Here is an 18,641-nt window from a genome sequence, read left to right as displayed (position 1 = left end):
TTTTCTATCTGATACCCCAATGCAACCCGGCGAGGGGAATGGATATATCGGTATGTCTGCATCAAAAGATAACCAGTATCCAGTGTCTGTCACCTGCAGTATAGTCTTGAGGTAGCTTGACCTCAGTGTCCGTGGGAGGTCAATGCCAGCTCTGTCACCTGCAGTATAGTCTTGAGGTAGCTTGACTTCAGTGTCCGTGGGAGGTCAATGCCAGCTCAATTGAAATCTGTCTGACACCCTCGGTGCAACTGAAGACCTAACTCCCGAATGATGATACAATGCTGCCTTGCGTCAGGAGTTTTGCCAAGATTACATCTGCTGTTTACGTTATAGAGAAACGGGTGGTTTTGACATATTAAACGTCTAGATCAGCTCCGTCCTCTAAAAACCCAAAATTCTACTTCAGAGTAGACTTGGCCTCTGAACGAATTATTTCGTGTGCCATGAGTCTTTGAACAGCCTGTACATCATCTGGCCAATAATTGATATTAGCCTTGGTGGACGGTAGCAATTGGCTGAGATTCTGTGGTGTTGTCCTAAGCATATTGATTTGGGCTCTTTCAATTAGTGGTGATGAGACGGCAGAGGCTCCCAGAGGACTAGTCACTTCTTTCATAAAGTAATTCGTCAGGTAATTCCAAAAGCAAATGTAGAGCTGAGGTTGGCGTTGGTTAAAAGACACCATTGAAGAGTTGGGTTATATCGTAAGTGAAACTGTAAGTGAAACGTCTCATTTCGTGCTTGGCCACTTACTATAAAATCAATACTCCCCACCCCACCCCACCAACCCAAAAAACGCAGCAACAAAATTTAAAACCCGTATATTTGGCTCCAGTTTATCTACACTCAAACCGCCAAATTAGTAATATGGATGATCTAAAGCTTTGAAGCAGTAAGGCAGAAGGCGATAAGCGGGAACGTGACAGGGCCGCTTCGCCGGTAATTTAAGTCACGATCCAGATTTGGTTTTGGGTAGAATTTACTGGATTAAATCAACAATATTTCATTCGGGATCTAATCTTGCGGTAATTAGTTTCAATTGGGTGAGACGTGTGGCTTCTTTTGTCAATAACATGTGATTAATTGTGTCTTTTCGACCGTGCTTTTATTCATTATTGAATGAATGGCGCGGATTTAGCTGATAATTTGAAGATGGGTGCTGGTGAAGCGGTTCTTTTGATAGGATTTTCAGGATTTCAATAATTAAACTCACGTTGTACATGCTGAACTGTTATTATGATGTTGTCTCTAACGCTAGCGCTAACTTAACCTGGCGTTCTGTCAGACCATTCTAAGGGTGATAACGCCACGTTAGTGACTTGCGTTTTTGAAGAAATGGGCCCGGACACCAAATATTAATCTCCATTACTGTCGGTCTATAATTGAGATGGTTGGAGTGAAAAAGAGTCACCTTTCTCGCATGCAACCAGACGTACATTATGTCATACCACCAGCCGTGTGAGTCAGTCATCAACGGTGAAGGATTCTTCCTCTCGTCAATAGTGATAAAGAATATTAAAAAGCATAAATAACAAATATCCAATTGGCTGGATTTCCCTTGCCGCCTCCCAAGCTCTAACTCTCTTCCTAATTGAGTTTATTCTTCAGTTAATAAACACTCTGGGAAAGCTAGTTAGTATCAGTTGGCCGATAGACCATGTCCTTAGCTATAATTGAGTTGCAATGCTTTGGCCATCTTCCACCACTGGAACTAATCGAACCTGGCCCGTGGATTAACTCTTTCACGCATGGGGGTGATTTGGTTACCCAATCGTCGGGGTATGAGCTATTACCGAAACGTATGAGAGCAGTGACCGAGTTAGATGAAGGAGTATATTCAAATTGTGTCTCTTGGATATGTTGTTCAGTAACCCTGCACTAGTATCTAACCGACTGTAAGAGATATAATGATGCAATACTGACTTATACTAGTAACGAAGATGTGAGTCATAATGGTGCATGGGTTCATCGATTTGATTTTCGAAACCAACACACTGCCATCATGTTGTTAATGTGTCCTTGCCTACACAATGTGCTCGATAATAGGAAAGCAAACTGTGCGATGACATCTGTCCAATCAACTTGCAATTCAATTCTGTCAAAAGTCCATTTTTGTCTTTGGCGGATGGATCTTATCGTCAAATCATATCCTTCGGATTCCCAGTCGGCCAACCAGCCATCAGGCCACGCCCTAGCAGGGATTGCCTGGAGTCTAATGGCGCCAGAGGATACTAACTCCTGATCACAATCACCGGCTAATGTCCCATCATAGGGAACAAACAAGCCACGTAGCGAGCATCCCTTAAAGCCAGTATCTCGACCACAGCTAATCAAACCTGGAGACAAATCGTGTCATCCTTGGTTTGACAAATAACCTGCCAACAGGCCCAGACTCGCTCCATCGCCTGTACATGAGACCATCGCATTATTATCATCAACTTTAAATGGTATTTGCTTTTATAGATGGCTAGTTGGACGGCTGGAGGCTTGGAGAGATTGATGATGTGCCCTCGGCCAGAAAAATGGCTATTTGGACGAAATGTCATTGCTTGTTTCGCGTTTATGGGTTCGACAGTTTTAAGTTGGTTGCAAATTGCCTTGTACTTTTCACCCATATGACAGCATGACTTTGGCATAGCAATTCCCGTATGCTTGCAGAAGAATAACGTGACACAAAAGAGTTGAAAGCCAGCCTGGTATAATGCCATCTGACTCTGGAGGCAATTTGCATCCCTCAAAGTCAGATGCAAAGATTGCAACAGCAGCAAGTATCCTTGCACCCACATTTTGTGTATGGTTACAACATAAATTGCTTTCTGTCTCCAAGAATGGTCATTTTAGTTTCTGTAGTCAATTACCAAAACTTGAAGTTGGCTGAACAGATAGTGCAAATGGACGAGGGGTGCTCAAACCGCACGTCGGGAGATTCAGACGAACCTGATATTATCATCAACTTGCTTTTGTCAAATATCCTTTACTGCCTTTTTGCTTTTGTAGCGCAGTAAGCTTGCCCGCATCTCTATCTTCACCAACAGTGATCCAAATGATTGTGCTTAGAGATATTTTACACAATCCAACTCGAAATGCTTAATTTCAATCTCACCCAAGTGCATTAAGGATGACATGTCTCATTATATCTGTGGCCATTACACCTTCTCCCGGTCTCGAGCGGGCCATTTATTTCTTGGCAATTTCATGAAAAATATTCGAATTATTCTTAGTGTTGAGTATGTATGAAGGAGATAAGGTAGGTGGTCGCCCTCGCCTGGTTGTTGGGCTCGGAAACATGCCAATCGCTGTCTAGTCATCACTTATATTGGATGGGAATGGTAATTCATAACTTGTAGAGTAGGTTATTTGAGTACAGTGGAACCCCGGTCGGCGACTTCCCCGATGAAAACATTTCAAGTCCAAATATTTCTTTCACTTTTTATTTCTGCTCAAAATGAAGAAACACCATCAGCCCCAAAAAATTTTTGACTTTGAAAATTTTTCAGAATTTTGAACTTGTGAAAATTTCTCAGTCCAAATATTTTTTCAATTGGTTTTTCTGCTAAAAAAGAAGAAACATCATCAGTTCCAAAGCTGTTATCGTTATCGGTCACTTGAGCCGCGTTCGTTTGCAGTCGGAGTTATATAGTGCTAGTAACAAAGCCTGATAGTCACCTCCGAGTATGCTGCGATTACCGACATTAAGCTGAATTTTGAACTGTGTTCATCGAATATGCTGATCTGCTATTGTGGTGAAATGTCTGTACTCTTGAAGACACCTCAGCTTGTCTTGGCGTGTTTCATTTCGTCCAGCCAACTGCCGTGGCACTAGAGGTACGCCCTCTGCAGACGACTGTCTCTCGACTGAGAACCACCACTTTGCGCTGGATCCGATGAGACCTCGCCAGGACAGTAAATCTATCTCAATTGTCGACAATCAGCACATGACTCAGAGCAACTGATCATCCTACCACAAACAAGATTATAGACCTCTCGCATGCCGAATCGCATCGAGAACCATAGTTACAGCCGCCATGACAGATACGGTTAACTAATGGCCCCATACATCAACACAAACAAAGCTGTTTGCCCCATACATCATTGAAAATAACCTGTGGAAACCTAACAATGTTGTGTAATCCTGTAATGGATCTTTATTTCGATCCAAGTGGTGATTCTCTTCTCTCAGTTGACCGTGGATGCATCGAGATGGTTTATAGTGTCACAGTAAACAACAATGTCCGCATGGTAAAGTGATTGGCCGCGTCATAAACCTACAGCTCTGTGTTGCCTTTTCATGATGAGAGCTTGTTCACACACTCTTCGCACGTTATGGCCACCTCTTTGTCACGCAAGGTGGCCATTTGAAGGGGCGCAGCCATGGAAATAAACCGCTTATTTTACGAGTGACGTTTTGGAAGATATGCTTATTGTGGCAATAAGATCATAATGGGATAGCTGCAGTCTAATCATAACTGATGCGTTCATGCCATTCCTGACGACGCAGCCTGTAGCTACCAGAAGAAACACTTCTCTTTCTCTAAGTGGATTGTCGAGAACAATATTACTTCTAAACACCAATTTATTTGGGGCGCCTTCCTTTCATTTTCGACTTGGCGTTTTCTTACAAAGCTTCAACGCAGCCAAACCACTTAATGTCTTGAACTATCTACAACGTAAAAATGGATGCTAAATGAGGAGCTCTGAATCTCCGAGCCTAGCTATAACCATCACTGACGGTAGACTTGCTCAGTTTACTCGGAAGTGCATATTGTCGACAGCGTTGCAGTAAAAAAGTAACCAGCTCCTAGTGGAAATTACAAATCGTACATCTACCAGATGACATCCTCCTGTGCCTCCCGGCGCCGATAACATGTTAACGATGGTTCTGTCATTGTTAATGCATGCCTAATTATCAACTCGAGATGGCTGTTTGAGCTAATTAGCATCCTCTTCCTGCTATCAGCGATATGTGTGTTCATTTAAACATAAATGATCGGTTTTTGAAGCCGTTGAGTGTGAAACACTTCCTCTCATTATGTTCTGGTGGATGAGTCTTCCTGTATCGAATGAAGCGCTTCACACTGAAATTCAATTATGCTCAAAGACTTTCTGTGGTATAATGACCAAATGATCCACTTCAAATCCACCAAGGACCTGCGATGTTTAAAGTGAACGTTTGGCCGAATGCCTGCCGTATCCCAAAAGTATGATTAAAGTTATTTACTTTGCAGATTTAACATCAGAGAAGTATCTGTATTGAGATGAAATACATTTTTCAATTCAAACTTGTAATACCTCACAATAATAACGTCACTGCAGCTTTCTTTCTATTCAATAAAGCAGTCACCATTCTTGGCTATCAGCGACACTATTTAGTTTGCTGTTAGCTTTCATGTAAATCACACCAAGTGCCAAGTTTCAGATGCGCGATGCTCCTCCTTATTGCTCCCTCTGATCACCATTCTTAACATTGTGGAGCCTGATCATTCATATCTTATTTACATGTTCTTTAAACATTTACCTTTATATTTATTTCAGTTTTATGCTCTTTCTGGTGTCTCCTTCTTGTCAAATATACCCGATTACCATTCTTAGACTCATAGCCTTCTGTTTTTTCTCTCCAGGTGTGGGCTTCAAGGTGTCCGGCCCAGACGCGCCCCTGATCGTCGACAGGGGCCAAAACATCACACTGAACTGTTTCATAAAGGGAGCCGGCTTCAACGGGCTGCACCATACCATACAATGGGTGAAGCTCGTGAAAGGCGGCCACAACATCATCAGTGCTAACACCATCGTAATGACTGAGATACCATCAAGATATTCTATAGAGATACAGACGCATACCGAGACGCTATTTGATCTTCAGTTAAAAATATCAGGTAGGGATAACCGTATGTTGTCATTTTTGTGCTGTTGATTTTCCCAACGGAATTCTCACCGCAGTGTCTAACTGAAACTTATGACAAATTCAAATTCAAATTCAAATTGTTTATTACTCCTTATAAAAGTACATTTACATTGGATTTTTATGTGATAAAAATACAAGACGATTAAAAGAAAAGAACATGAATAATGAACATTTTACAAAAGCTACAAAACAATTATTATAAGCAGATTAGACCCATCACTCATACAGTAAATTGCAAAATTTTGCTACCTTCTTAATTACTTGAATTACTTAACTATGACATGAATCGTATTTTGCAAATCCACCTATACCTGGTAATCTAACGCATGGTAAACCAGGAAACACTTGCAAACGCTTCGGGAAGAATATCTCAGGCAAAACCATCCACATAAGTGAAAAGCTGAGTGACTCGATCGCGGAATTAAAAAGCGTTCAATGCAGTGCGGCATTTTGGATGGTACTTCCCGCAAATTTGAATGTTCTGGTGATGTGAGGTAGAATAAACGCTCTCTACTGTTGGATAATTGCGTTTTTGTTCTGTTGAAATATTGAATGTAAACCAAAAAAATAAACAGTGCAGATACAAAACTTGTCAATATATCGGGCGTATCCTAGCTTTTAGCAAATGTAATCCGATCGAATGGGAATGGTGAAACTAAGGATGTTTTCAAATGTTTTGTTTAAATTGATTATTTTTTAGTGAAAAGAAAATCCCATGCGTATTGAGGTCTAGCAAATAACTGTGCCCTGTGGGTTTTTCAATTCTATCTTTTAATTAACTGCAGACGTACTACAAGTCAATATTGTATATGATGACGCATTTCTGTCACAAACAACGTACGGTTTTATTATTCAGATTTCACCAAATGCCCCGGGAAGATTGCGTCTGGTAATGGCAGACAAATCATCCGTGAATGGTGACCATATTCGCCTCCATACCTTGAAACGTTGAAATCGAAACTTTTCAATAATATTTCGAGTGGAATTTGTCAAACTCAAAACCAGACAGGCTCGTTATAACAATATCGATGCAATTTCAACACACGATGAACTCATCCAAATGTACTGATACCGCCCACCTTGCACTCATATTCGTGTTCTATTCAATTTGAAAATCCTTCATCAATTTAGCAGATGTTATTGACAGAAGCGGACAACCGAATTCTAGTTTTCCCATTAACCTGCCGATAAAAGTTTTGAAATTCGTTCGCGCGACTTTGAATCAATGGCTGCATGCATTGATTGAAGAGCTGGCCGTTTTTATAAGGACGTCGATACACTTCATCATTCGTCAGGCGCTGCCAAAGGATCGTTGGTGGTGTAAATGTAAGATTCTTCACTTTCAACTTCGCATGGTGATACCTCCATTCCTTGATGTTTAAAACAAGAATCCAATACAAACTAACAATAGCCTCCCTCACTTTGCCATCATAGCATTCGAGAAGGTGGCTCAAAATCATTTCAAAGATTTTCGAAATGTTTGTTTTCACCATAGACAAAATATTCTAAGAAACGGAATGTATCCGTTCAGAACGATCTGTTAGACTCTGGGATGTGAACTGGCTGTAAATTGGAGTGGGCATCTGAAAAGTCTTCCACACCTCTCTTGGTTCGACTTGGCTATGACCAACTAAAGTATAGCAGTGCAATGGATACTTCTCGGATTAAGAATTGCATGGGCGAAAACGAACAGGAAAATATCCGCCTTGACTCGCTATTGGCAATGATCTAAACATCAGTCGATCATTGCAGAAAAGAGCGTCGGTCAATGGCTTGATCTGACTTTGCCAATTTCAATAATGTTTCTGGCTTCCACATCCATTATTGCATTTCCTCTTATTATTCATCAGAGTTGAATACCGCAGCGATGGCATGCACTCGCCATAGCCAAGAGGTGATTACGCAAGTTTTTCTCTATGCACGCCAGCACTTCTAAGGAGTCGCAACTCTGATCGGCGGTTTTTCGCTCTTATTTGGCCAGAATCTGAACCTCGCGATATTTCATGTCAGCAAAAAAAATACACAATGGCCGCCAGCAGTTATTGCGGTTAAAGTCACTTGGGGGATTTCTAAGCGGATCACGATTTAGCTCGCGATTGGCTTTTGTTTGAACAGAGAATTTCTATTTTCTTGTGATGTAATGGTTTCGCATTGCGACGAGATTGCATTTGTTTAATGGTTAGGATTGTTGAAGATACAGAGCAATGGTTGGCTCTGAGCAGGACGGATATGCCAGCGGAACATGGGTCGGCAGTTAGCAAGGTTGCGGCTTCTTTGAAGGACTCACACATTGCAGCAACATCAGCTAACTTTTTCAGCAGTGGAAGGACTATCCTTCAAATTCACCTTCAATTTCGGAAGCAGTGCTGCGTGGTGGAGGTTATAATGATAATTATAATCCTATTCACTCAAAGGCCCATAAGATAAACTTTACGTCGTCAAAGCGATGTCCGCGTCGAGAAGATATTCCCTGGGTTCGCCCTTTTCCCTGCGGCCATATTGGTTGAGAGAAACTCCGGAAATTGGCATAGCGGTTTGCAATGGCGCCGTAATGCATGGCGAGATTTTCATTACTTCTTTGAAATGTTTCGCCTCTGGCGATTTGGGTGAAAGTGGATTTGGGTCAAACGATAATAATGGCTTCGTCAAAGAGCATTAAGCTAGAAGATCTTTCCCGTGTTATCTCGGGTACGAACCGACAGCCCTAGTCATTCTTCGTAGACCAGAGGTGTAAGCCAGAGAGGAATGCATCTTCTCCTATTATGGTATTTCTCCTTAAAGAAGAACCACTAGACACTATTAGTTTTGAAGGAAACGAAGTAACAGTTTCTACCACATTCTACCTCAGCTGCAAAATCTGAGCCCCACATGTCTGATTGAGTTTCAGTGATTCCCATTCTACGTGCTGGCGATGGCTCCTTGATACCGCCGCACGATTATCACTGCCTCAATCAGGACGCGTGGAGAACCAAATATGATTGTCCCTGATTTCTCCGTGTATCCTGCTCTTGATATGACAGCTCGGCTGGAATATTTTAGACACCTCATCTCAGTGTTCGTTACTGATGCTATGGTCGTAGGCAATGATGGAAACTCGTTTATGAAAAGCAAGAGAGGACGGTGTATGCATTCCTTACAAATTTGTGGAAAAAATCAACCGGAATATTTTGCTTCTGCTGATGTAACTGAATGGTGGGCCGCTGTACTGTAGCCGTCACTGGCACTCTGAGAAACGATTGCAAGATTGTTGGTTCCTTACATAGACCAGCGGTACGACTTAAAACCAACGTTAACTCGTATGTCGATTGAGCAACCGAGTCCAGCACAGCCCTACCACAAGCTGCAATGAATCCCTCAAGCTTCTGTAGATAACTTGCAGATATTGGCGATAGACTAATAATTGGTCCATCAATTTGATACTTGCGTTGCTATCATCACTTTCGCTAGCGGTTTCAGAAGCCTTTCATGCCGGTACATATTCTCAGCAGATATCAATCACATACCTTTACCATTTTTGTCTCATTTCTTTGTCTTGCAGGTGCTACAATGGCGGAGAACGGTACATTTGTGTGCGAAGTGCTGGACCAGGGGGGCCACAAGGTCAAGGGTAACATATCAAGAAGTGTTTTAGTCAGAGGTACGCTGAACATGTTTGTCCTGTATTGAGTTAAGTTCGCGACCATCTCCTCTTGGTCAAATGTAACGACCTGTGTGGACCACCATAACTCCAGTGCATTGTATTTCAGTGGTCTAAGGCATGGAATTTATAATGGCAAAGCATTGATTGGTCGAGGGAATGTCGAAGTGGCGGCCATAACCGATATTCTATTCGCCACCCTGTCATCTCTGTCATCTAGAAAAATGGTGAACCAATCTACGATACATCACTCGCCATTGGCGAAGATATTAGGTTTTTTCACTGCCAAATCATTTCGGTCAATAAAAACACATTATTTTATATGAATGAACATCGGTATTAGAGCGGTATCAGTGTAGAATATTGCTGTCATTTCTACCCTCATGTATGTCATTCATAGTAATTAATTACACCCGTTAATGAGGTCATTACTCAGTCAGTTGTTACTGACGAATGGTCCCCTGTATTTCCTTTGTCAGTTTCCTTCCGTTGACTTCAGATTTCAGCCTCATCATTAAAAAGCCTCTCATTGAGATGTTTGAATACGTCGATGACGAACTGATGAGGAGAACTCACGCGGGGCAAACTATGAATTGAATTTACTCGTCCTTACTACTTGGCCATCGGGATCGGGGTAGCTGTAGTGGTTGTGTAGCTAGTGGTTGATTATGATCAGTTATATCTTGCCTCGCCTTTCAGACTATATCAGTGGCATTGATCTTATTTATGTGCGGAATGGTACAAACGACACCAGCAACGACATGAACCTCGTTATGGAACTCGAGAAACCAACAGACATCACGTGTCAGACTGTGGGAGGAAATCCCGTTCCTAGGATACATGTCTACTTAGGGCGTGGAAACGAGAATATCACTGACCGCTTCACCAAGAAGACAATTTCGGTGATTCACCCGTACTTCATAAACATATGGAAAATGGTAAGAGTTACAATCGAATAATCAGATTCATTGGAAAAAATATTTGTAAATAGAAGCACATAGAATTAAACATATGGAAAGTGGTAAGAGTTACAATCGAATAATCAAAGTCATTGGAAAAAATATCTGTAAATAGAAGCAGATAGAATTAAACATATGGAAAATGGTAAGAGTTACAATCGAATAATCAAAGTCATTGGAAAAAATATCTGTAAATAGAAGCAGATAGAATTAAACATATGGAAAATGGTAAGAGTTACAATCGAATAATCAAAGTCATTGGAAAAAATATCTGTAAATAGAAGCACATAGAATTAAACATATGGAAAATGGTAAGAGTTACAATCGAATAATCAAAGTCATTGGAAAAAATATCTGTAAATAGAAGCAGATAGAATGTTCATAAAGGTCAAAGCAAATGGCTGCATCGCATGATGTCATTTCAGAGAAGTAGAGGAAACTTATTAAAAAGTGCAAAAAGCCACTCAAGATAGATACGCACAATTTCACTTTTTTAATTAATCACCTACTGCGATCCGTCAAGTGTAAAATGTGATAATCGTTTTTTCATTCGATTCAAATTTAGCCGCGAGCCTTTCAATCACGATAGATATAGATATGGTAATTCGTTAAAAGCATATTCAATCTAAGTGGCAAATTGGCGAGTTGACAAAGCGGCGGTGAGGTGGGGGTGAACGCAACGTGGTAGAAGTAAACTGAGATGATTTTTCTTGACAAAAAGACGGGTACAATATGTACGAATAATAAGTTCCCGTTGAGATAAATAGAAGAATTTCGAAAAAACACGTCCGCCTTTCGTTTCAGGATTTCAAATACAATTACCAGCTGACATGTACGACGTGTAAGTTTAGAGTAGAGGACAACGGCAAGGAGATAGGATGTGTCGCCACGGTGCCGGGGCTAGGGAGCACAGTTACCACATCTAAGACATTAAAATTAATCTGTAAGTTTGCTGTGATAAGCTTCTGAGCAATGATGGACTTGACTGTCAATAACGGGTGGACTGTGTATATAGAGGTCCAATAAAATACTGCTCTTTTCGATGTGATCTAGGATTTCACATATGACCGCCAGCTAGACACAATGGCCAAAACAAATCTCTCATTTACATAGTGATGGTTCAACTGAATGTACCAGACAAAGACAGTTGAATGGAATGTACCGAATGTGTTATCGTGTTCTGGTTTAACATATCCTATATTGACTTATTCTTTCTTTTCAGATGAACCAAAAATAACATGTCCAGGCCGCGTGATAACAGCAAGAGGAAAGACCAACTTCCACATCATGTGCCAGGTGAAAGCGAACCCAGCTCCACATGTCATCAAGTGGCGGATAGGCAAGATGAACATGCGAGACGGCGACACCAACAGAGATTTCAAAGTTAGCCAAGAAAAGGTACAGGTTTAGCATGATGGAGTGTTTCATGTAACTTTTAAACTTAAATCCCCAGCTTTTGCGGTTTTAAAGACTCAAGGTTGACTCGGTCATGCCAAAATCCCGAGACTTTCGAATGTTAATGTTCACTGCCAACGAATCCACTCACTTTACGGGTTTGGATCTGTTGCCACCAGTGCAAACGGGCTAGCATGCGGACGACGAAACGACTGCTAAAGACACGAGACTGTGATCATGCAACATAGGTTACACGATGTCTTCAGAATACATGATTGCATAGAGATCATCGCTAAGCTTACGAAGACCAGCTGTCGCGAATGCTGGTGATGTGTTTCCTGCAATCTATCTATTTGTACGAAAAATATATACCATAATGTTCTTTAGTAGCCAATACAATACGCTGATATAACACCTGTTTATTTACCCCAAATACGATATTGCACAATGCAAAGCTTTTCGGAATAATAACCAAACATAGTCAGTAATCAACGTTGCACATTTGAATTAGTGCGCCACACGCATACAAACTACGTCTGAATTTAGACACGATATAGATAATTTATTTGAAATGACAGAATGGAAAACAGATAAAAATGACACCACACTCTATCATAACAACATATTGATCTAAATCACCAGATATTACAAAACATTGGAAAATATTGATTTAGTTCTTCAATACATTTGGAAAATAGAACATCATTCTCGTGGGGTGCGATTTCTGAATCGATTTTAGGATACATATTCAAATGTTGGCAAAGATCGCGTGTCATGAATGTTGATGTGTTTATTTGAAAATGGGGCGTGCACACTGAATCAAGGTGATGCTATAGTATCTAGTATAACTCATCATTGTGTTTGTCTTGTGCACATATCTGGTCGGAGTTTCATTTTTCCTCTTGTCGTGGCGAATATTGTCATACTACTTCAGACCTTTCCTCGGCATCATGCAGTCTTTTGTGTCGTGCAACAAAAACGACTTTCCACTTGTCTTTCCATCCTTCACCAGCATCCCATTAGAAAGAGTCGTGCCAGGCCTCATCACGCCCGATGAAAGCCCTCAGTCATATCTAGACTCCCTCTCCTCGTGCCAGGCCTCATCACGCCCGATGAAAGCCCTCAGTCATATCTAGACTCCCTCTCCTCGTGCCAGGCCTCATCACGTCCGATGAAAGCCCTTAGTCATATCTAGACTCCCTCTCCTCGTGCCAGGCCTCATCACGTCCGATGAAAGCCCTTAGTCATATCTAGACTCCCTCTTCTCGTGCCAGGCCTGAACACGCCCGATGAACCCCCTTGATCATATCTATACACCCCCTCCTCGTGCCAGGCCACGCTCGATGAACCCCCTAAGTCATATCTAGACTCCCTCTTCTCGTGCCAGGCCTGAACACGCCCGATGAACCCCCTTGATCATATCTATACACCCGCTCCTCGTGCCAGGCCACGCTCGATGAACCCCCTAAGTCATATCTAGACTCCCTCTCCTCGTGCCAGGCCTGAACACGCCCGATGAACCCCCTTAATCATATCTATACACCCGCTCCTCGTGCCAGGCCACGCTCGATGAACCCCCTAAGTCATATCTAGACTCCCTCTCCTCGTGCCAGGCCTGAACACGCCCGATGAACCCCCTTAATCATATCTATACACCCCCTCCTCGTGCCAGGCCACGCTCGATGAACCCCCTAAGTCATTTCTAGACTCCCTCTCCTCGTGCCAGGCCTGAACACGCCCGATGAACCCCCTTAATCATATCTATACACCTGCTCCTCGTGCCAGGCCACGCTCAATGAACCCCCTAAGTCATATCTAGACTCCCTCTCCTCGTGCCAGGCCTCATCACGCCCGATGAACCCCCTTAGTCATGTCTATATTCTCCCTCTCCTCAAGCGAAATATAGGATTTGAGTCGAATCACTGAATATTGAACTCAATTTCGAATCAATTGAAGCTGAAGGCCAAACTTATCAAAACCATTAAAACATGTTCACATCATTTGCGGAATAGCCAGTTTTGCGAGATCAAATGGGCACCTCGCGTTCGATGTTTAGCTGTGTTCTGTTGGTGATATAGTTTCATATCGGTATTGGGTTAGATGGGTGACGTGAAAAGAACACTAGCCGCCTGAGGCATTATTATTTTCACGTTCATACCTGTAGCTCAGCGTATCAGATTTAAAACTGTCATGTAGCTCTTTAAAGGTAAATTTCGCTACATGGAGGCAGCTCTATATGTATAGAGACACTGTTTGAAAAAACTCAATGGTGGTTTTACCTTCTGACAGGTACCATAATATTCATGCAGAAACAATGCTCATGGTTACAAATGGAAAGCATCTATTTAATTTGAATCACAAAAGGTATTCAATATTGTTAACATTCACTCTTCAGGCGAATATTTATTGTGTTTTCCTCTGGGCTATTTTGCGATCGAAACAAAACTGAATTGATTATCCAGTTATAAAAGGGAACCAAAATCAAAGGAATTAATACGCTCAGTTCGTAAGGCTTACGAACTTATAAAACATAAGCATTGAAGAATGTAATACGGGGTCTATTTCGTTTGATTACGGTGAACGAAGCAACCAGCTGCAGGGACCCACCGAGCCTTTTGTTCTCATTTAAGGCGCTTCTGCAGAATCATTACCAAGAAGTAATATGTGCTCGTATCTCCCTCCATGATGGAAACCAAATCATATTTTCCCAAGCAAACCTAATCCTGGGCTTGCCAGTTTCAATTACTGGCACACAATGATATTAGAGGCATATTAACCTGGGTGACATACTCGGAATGGGATGAGATATGTGGTGTGGTTTCTGGGAGATAGGCGCTTGTTCTTGCAAGAGAGAATGGCAACCTTTGGCTGCGGGTTTGGGAAAGATAAGGCGCAACAGGACTGATGAGGCGAGAGATGGTCTGCTGGGTGATAGGCTGTGATGCTGAGTGTTGGCCCGGGAAGATATATGATGTGGTCTATAGCAACGTGTTAAGCAACGGCAACATTATTATGCAATGTAGCAGCAACAGTACCTTCCTCATAGACTTTGGTCGTTGTACCTCGCACTCAATTAAGAAACAACAACGCAATATTGATGACAATGAAATGCCTTGTATGTTGCATTTATAGAAGTTAGCTGCAAATTGTTGCGTAATCATGACAGACAACAGATCCTTTGTAGTAATAGGTATAAATAGTTCTTAACCAACAGCAATTCGAGATAGCAAAGAAGTTAGTTTTGTAACTTATACGAAATCCACTTCTGGAGAACTTACAATGACTTTCATCATCATTGTAATCGAGAAAGCTGGATAGGTTATGCATTTATACCGTGTCTGTCCTTAATATTAATAGACAATGTATCTTACTTAACTTAATGATACAACTCTGAGATAGAGATTGGTTAGGTAAGACAATACGATTTAGCCTCAGGAGTCTCGTCAACATTTCTACCACCAGGGGCTACAGTATTATGAATAATATGTAACTATGAAATGAAATCAGATAAAGTTTTTCTATTGTGCCATCTTAGGCAGAATACTGTCACGTTGATTGCAAAATGTAGCCACAGGTTGTCTCGTAGGCTGTAGTAGTGCATTATTTTTCTGCTGATGTTCGCGTAGACATGGCATTAGCAATCAATGAATGGAATATCACTGAAATAGCTTAAGAGTTTTGTAACAGCCTTGGGTAGAGTAAACGTATTTTGTTGACGCAATACATTCTGTTCTTGTTCAAACATAAAGTTATAATACCATGAATACTGATACAGCTCACTGTGATTTAGAGGGAGAACTTGGGTGTGGGATGACCTGGAGGAATTTTGAACTTGTGAAAAAATTCAAATCTGATGGATGAAAAAATGTCTCAGTCCAAATATATTTTTCAATTGGTTTTTCTGCTAAAAAAGGAGAAACATCATCAGTTCCAAAGCTATTATCGTTATCGGTCCCTTGAGCCGCGTTCGTTTGCAGTCGAAGTTACAGTGCTAGTTACAAAGCCTGATAGTCACCTCCGAGTATGCTGCGATTACCGACGTTAAGTTGTTTATAATAGAATAAGCTTAGTGTATAACAATTTTGGCGAGAAAACTTAATCATGCATTTTTTCCCGGATTTTCAACTTCACTAACGCGACCAACCCGGTGTGCAAGGGATAGTAGTCCTAGGGCTGATAGTCCGTGTAACAATAGCCCGCATTGCTAAATGTTTTGGTTAGGGTTAGCGGTACAATAGATCATGCTGCTTAAATACAATGCTACCGGACTATGACTCCAGGGGGACTATATCCGCTGTCACACCGGTAACGCGACCATTCAACCTCGGTCCCATGAGTGGTCGTGTTACTGGGGTTCCACTGTATGTGCATAACGGTTGTATTCTCTTATCCTTTCAGATCGATGAGGATACTTTCAATACCACATTGATAATAAACGAGGTGGACGAGAACAAGTTCAAGAACGATTATGCAGTAGTGGCGAGGAGTTCGTATGGTTCATCCTTAGCTAGAATCATATTAAAAGAGGGCAGCACAGGGAAACCTTTGAGTGAGTATACTTTCTATGACGTCAGCACCCGTGTGATTGTTCTCCGTAGCAGGAAAGTTCCAATGTGAGAGGGGATCTGAGACCTCGCTCACCTTGCTTACGACAGCTTACAGGTTTCAGCTCCCTATCCCATTCCAGTCATTGGTGGTTCTATTCGAGATAACTTCAACAGCCCTTTTTTGCTCGAAGGCATCCGATACGCTCAAATCACGAAAAAAAACTTGCTACCTCATCGAAGAGTATCACTCACAGAACTTTGATGTTCCGCTGGTAGTCTGGTGTCGATATTCGATCGAAACTGCTGTCACCGTAAACCAAAAGTGATCTTTCTTCTCCAATACCCTGCGCTCGGGTATTTGCACGATAAAGCCAATGCTGAACCAAGGCGATCTGGCGTCGTTGTTGAGTGGCTGAAACCAGATCCAAGGTACCACATTTCACTTTCACTTTGAAACCAAACACTTTGACAAGAAATGCAATATCAAATTCAATATCACAAAAATAATTAAATAGTCCGATGTTCTGTAATAGATCATTTCATTAACGAAAGGAATATTGCAAAACCACTTCAATTAGAATTGAAACAGGATGAGCAAATGTTTTCTCAATATTGCATCCTATTTCAAAGAATTCTTTTCCAAATGAAATTCTGCCCTGTTTATTTTGTATTGGAATTAGCCGTCGATACAGCGCTCAAGTGCAAGCAGATCCAGCGAGAGATTGAAACAAGAACCCGCCTGTTTTCTGAGCTGGCTGTATCTTTTTGAATATCAACGCGTTCTCATATTCGAGAGAAAAAGTGATGTATAAGGTGGGAGAGGGATGCGATTCTGATAAGTCATCCTGTGTGTATCTTGTTTCCGTGTTGAGGCCTGTACTTTTGCAAACGTTTTTAAAAGAATCTCGAGTCGAATTGAAGATTGAAAATGGGAAATAAAGATCTACGGTCGTCATCTAAGGACGTTGTCTCTCTGGCCATAAATCCCTGTTCAATCGTTCTCTAGGCAGGGCAAGGGAGACTGAATTTACTTCCAAACTGATAACAGCTTCAGCAGTCACCGTTGTATTTCGAAAGACGTCTCTCAAAGCAGCAAATGACACAAGGTGCTGTTGGGAAACTTCTGCACGAAAAATCTGCATCGAAGCGGAATCAATTTCTGAAGGATTTATGAAAAATGGATGAAGGAATCCAGAAACCGCATTTAATCGTGCATAATGCCAGAAGCGGAACCTGGTGCCCCTGGCAACGTATTAAAACATCATTACCGCAAAATACATGCTTCCGTGAGCTGCACGCTTCGTGGGATTCTCGCGAGTTTCCACCATCTTTTCTTAAGAGCTCGCTTAATGACGTGTACACACCCTCCAATAAGCATTCAGGTTTCCTTTCCAGAACACGTGATTGCATTCTTGTAGAGCCTCTTTTGTCTCGTGATCGTCCTTTGGCGGAGGCTCTTTTGTCGCTAGGAGGATGTAGACTGTCCAACTACAGATGAACGCGTTTAATGCTTGGATTTTGAAATTGGCAAAAATAGATTTGAGATAAATTCTTGAAGGCTATTCTAAACTTACAAAAATCCTACAAATTAGTTTCGCTACTATCATCCAAGTACACACGCCAAACCACCGTCTTGACTCAACCATCTAATCTGGCCAGAGTAACGAACATCGTTCTCTTGTCACAAATTAACAAGGAAAAGTGGCTGATAACGACGGCTGATTTCCGCTGTGTATTGTTTCTGATACCTGTAACTGCAGGACACAGTCACAATACATACCATCATAAAACTTTTCAAATGTTTATCTTCGAAGTTTATAAAACTCTTTAAATTCCTATCTTCGATCACAGAACATTTAAATTGCGTATGTATTTCAGGAAAGTTACGGGACAAACAAAAACAACAGGCAAAAGGTAAACAAGATTCGAGTTCTGTCTCCGCTGGCGTCTCCTGCATCCACTGCATCATAGCGACCTTCATGAATAAGAGCTAGTTGTCTCTCCCTGTTAGCGAAATCGTCATAACATGTCATTGTCATTGAATGGTAATAACCCAATGCATTTGATGTAGATTTGAATGCGATATGTGAGCTTGCACCCCCTTTTTGTTTCTCTGTAAATTGTAGTGGCATTATGGGTGACGTTTAATTGAGAATTAGTATCCCGAAGCATTAGCAACTAACTGCAACATCAATCCTGTT

General features: G+C 41.5%; 1 protein-coding gene across 3 annotated transcripts in view; it reads left to right on the top strand.

Annotated features, from left to right (window-relative positions):
• Nucleotides 1-18,641, top strand: part of LOC135500193 (uncharacterized) — a 196,647-nt gene that overhangs the window by 161,054 nt on the left and 16,952 nt on the right. For 2 of the 3 annotated variants that reach the window (XM_064791446.1, XM_064791445.1), the window contains exons 2-8: nt 5,619-5,873; nt 9,441-9,539; nt 10,239-10,477; nt 11,303-11,441; nt 11,721-11,896; nt 16,292-16,442; nt 18,319-18,354. In XM_064791446.1, coding sequence (XP_064647516.1) covers nt 5,619-5,873; nt 9,441-9,539; nt 10,239-10,477; nt 11,303-11,441; nt 11,721-11,896; nt 16,292-16,442; nt 18,319-18,354 — 1,095 coding nt within the window. The remainder of the gene's footprint in view (nt 1-5,618; nt 5,874-9,440; nt 9,540-10,238; nt 10,478-11,302; nt 11,442-11,720; nt 11,897-16,291; nt 16,443-18,318; nt 18,355-18,641) is intronic. The other variant, XM_064791447.1, reaches the window with a different exon arrangement.

This window comes from Lineus longissimus, chromosome 16, assembly GCF_910592395.1.
Source record: "Lineus longissimus chromosome 16, tnLinLong1.2, whole genome shotgun sequence".
Taxonomy (NCBI): Eukaryota; Metazoa; Nemertea; class Pilidiophora; order Heteronemertea; family Lineidae; genus Lineus; species Lineus longissimus.
The sequence above is the reverse complement of the archived record's forward strand: the minus strand, read 5'-3'. Positions and strand labels throughout refer to the sequence as shown.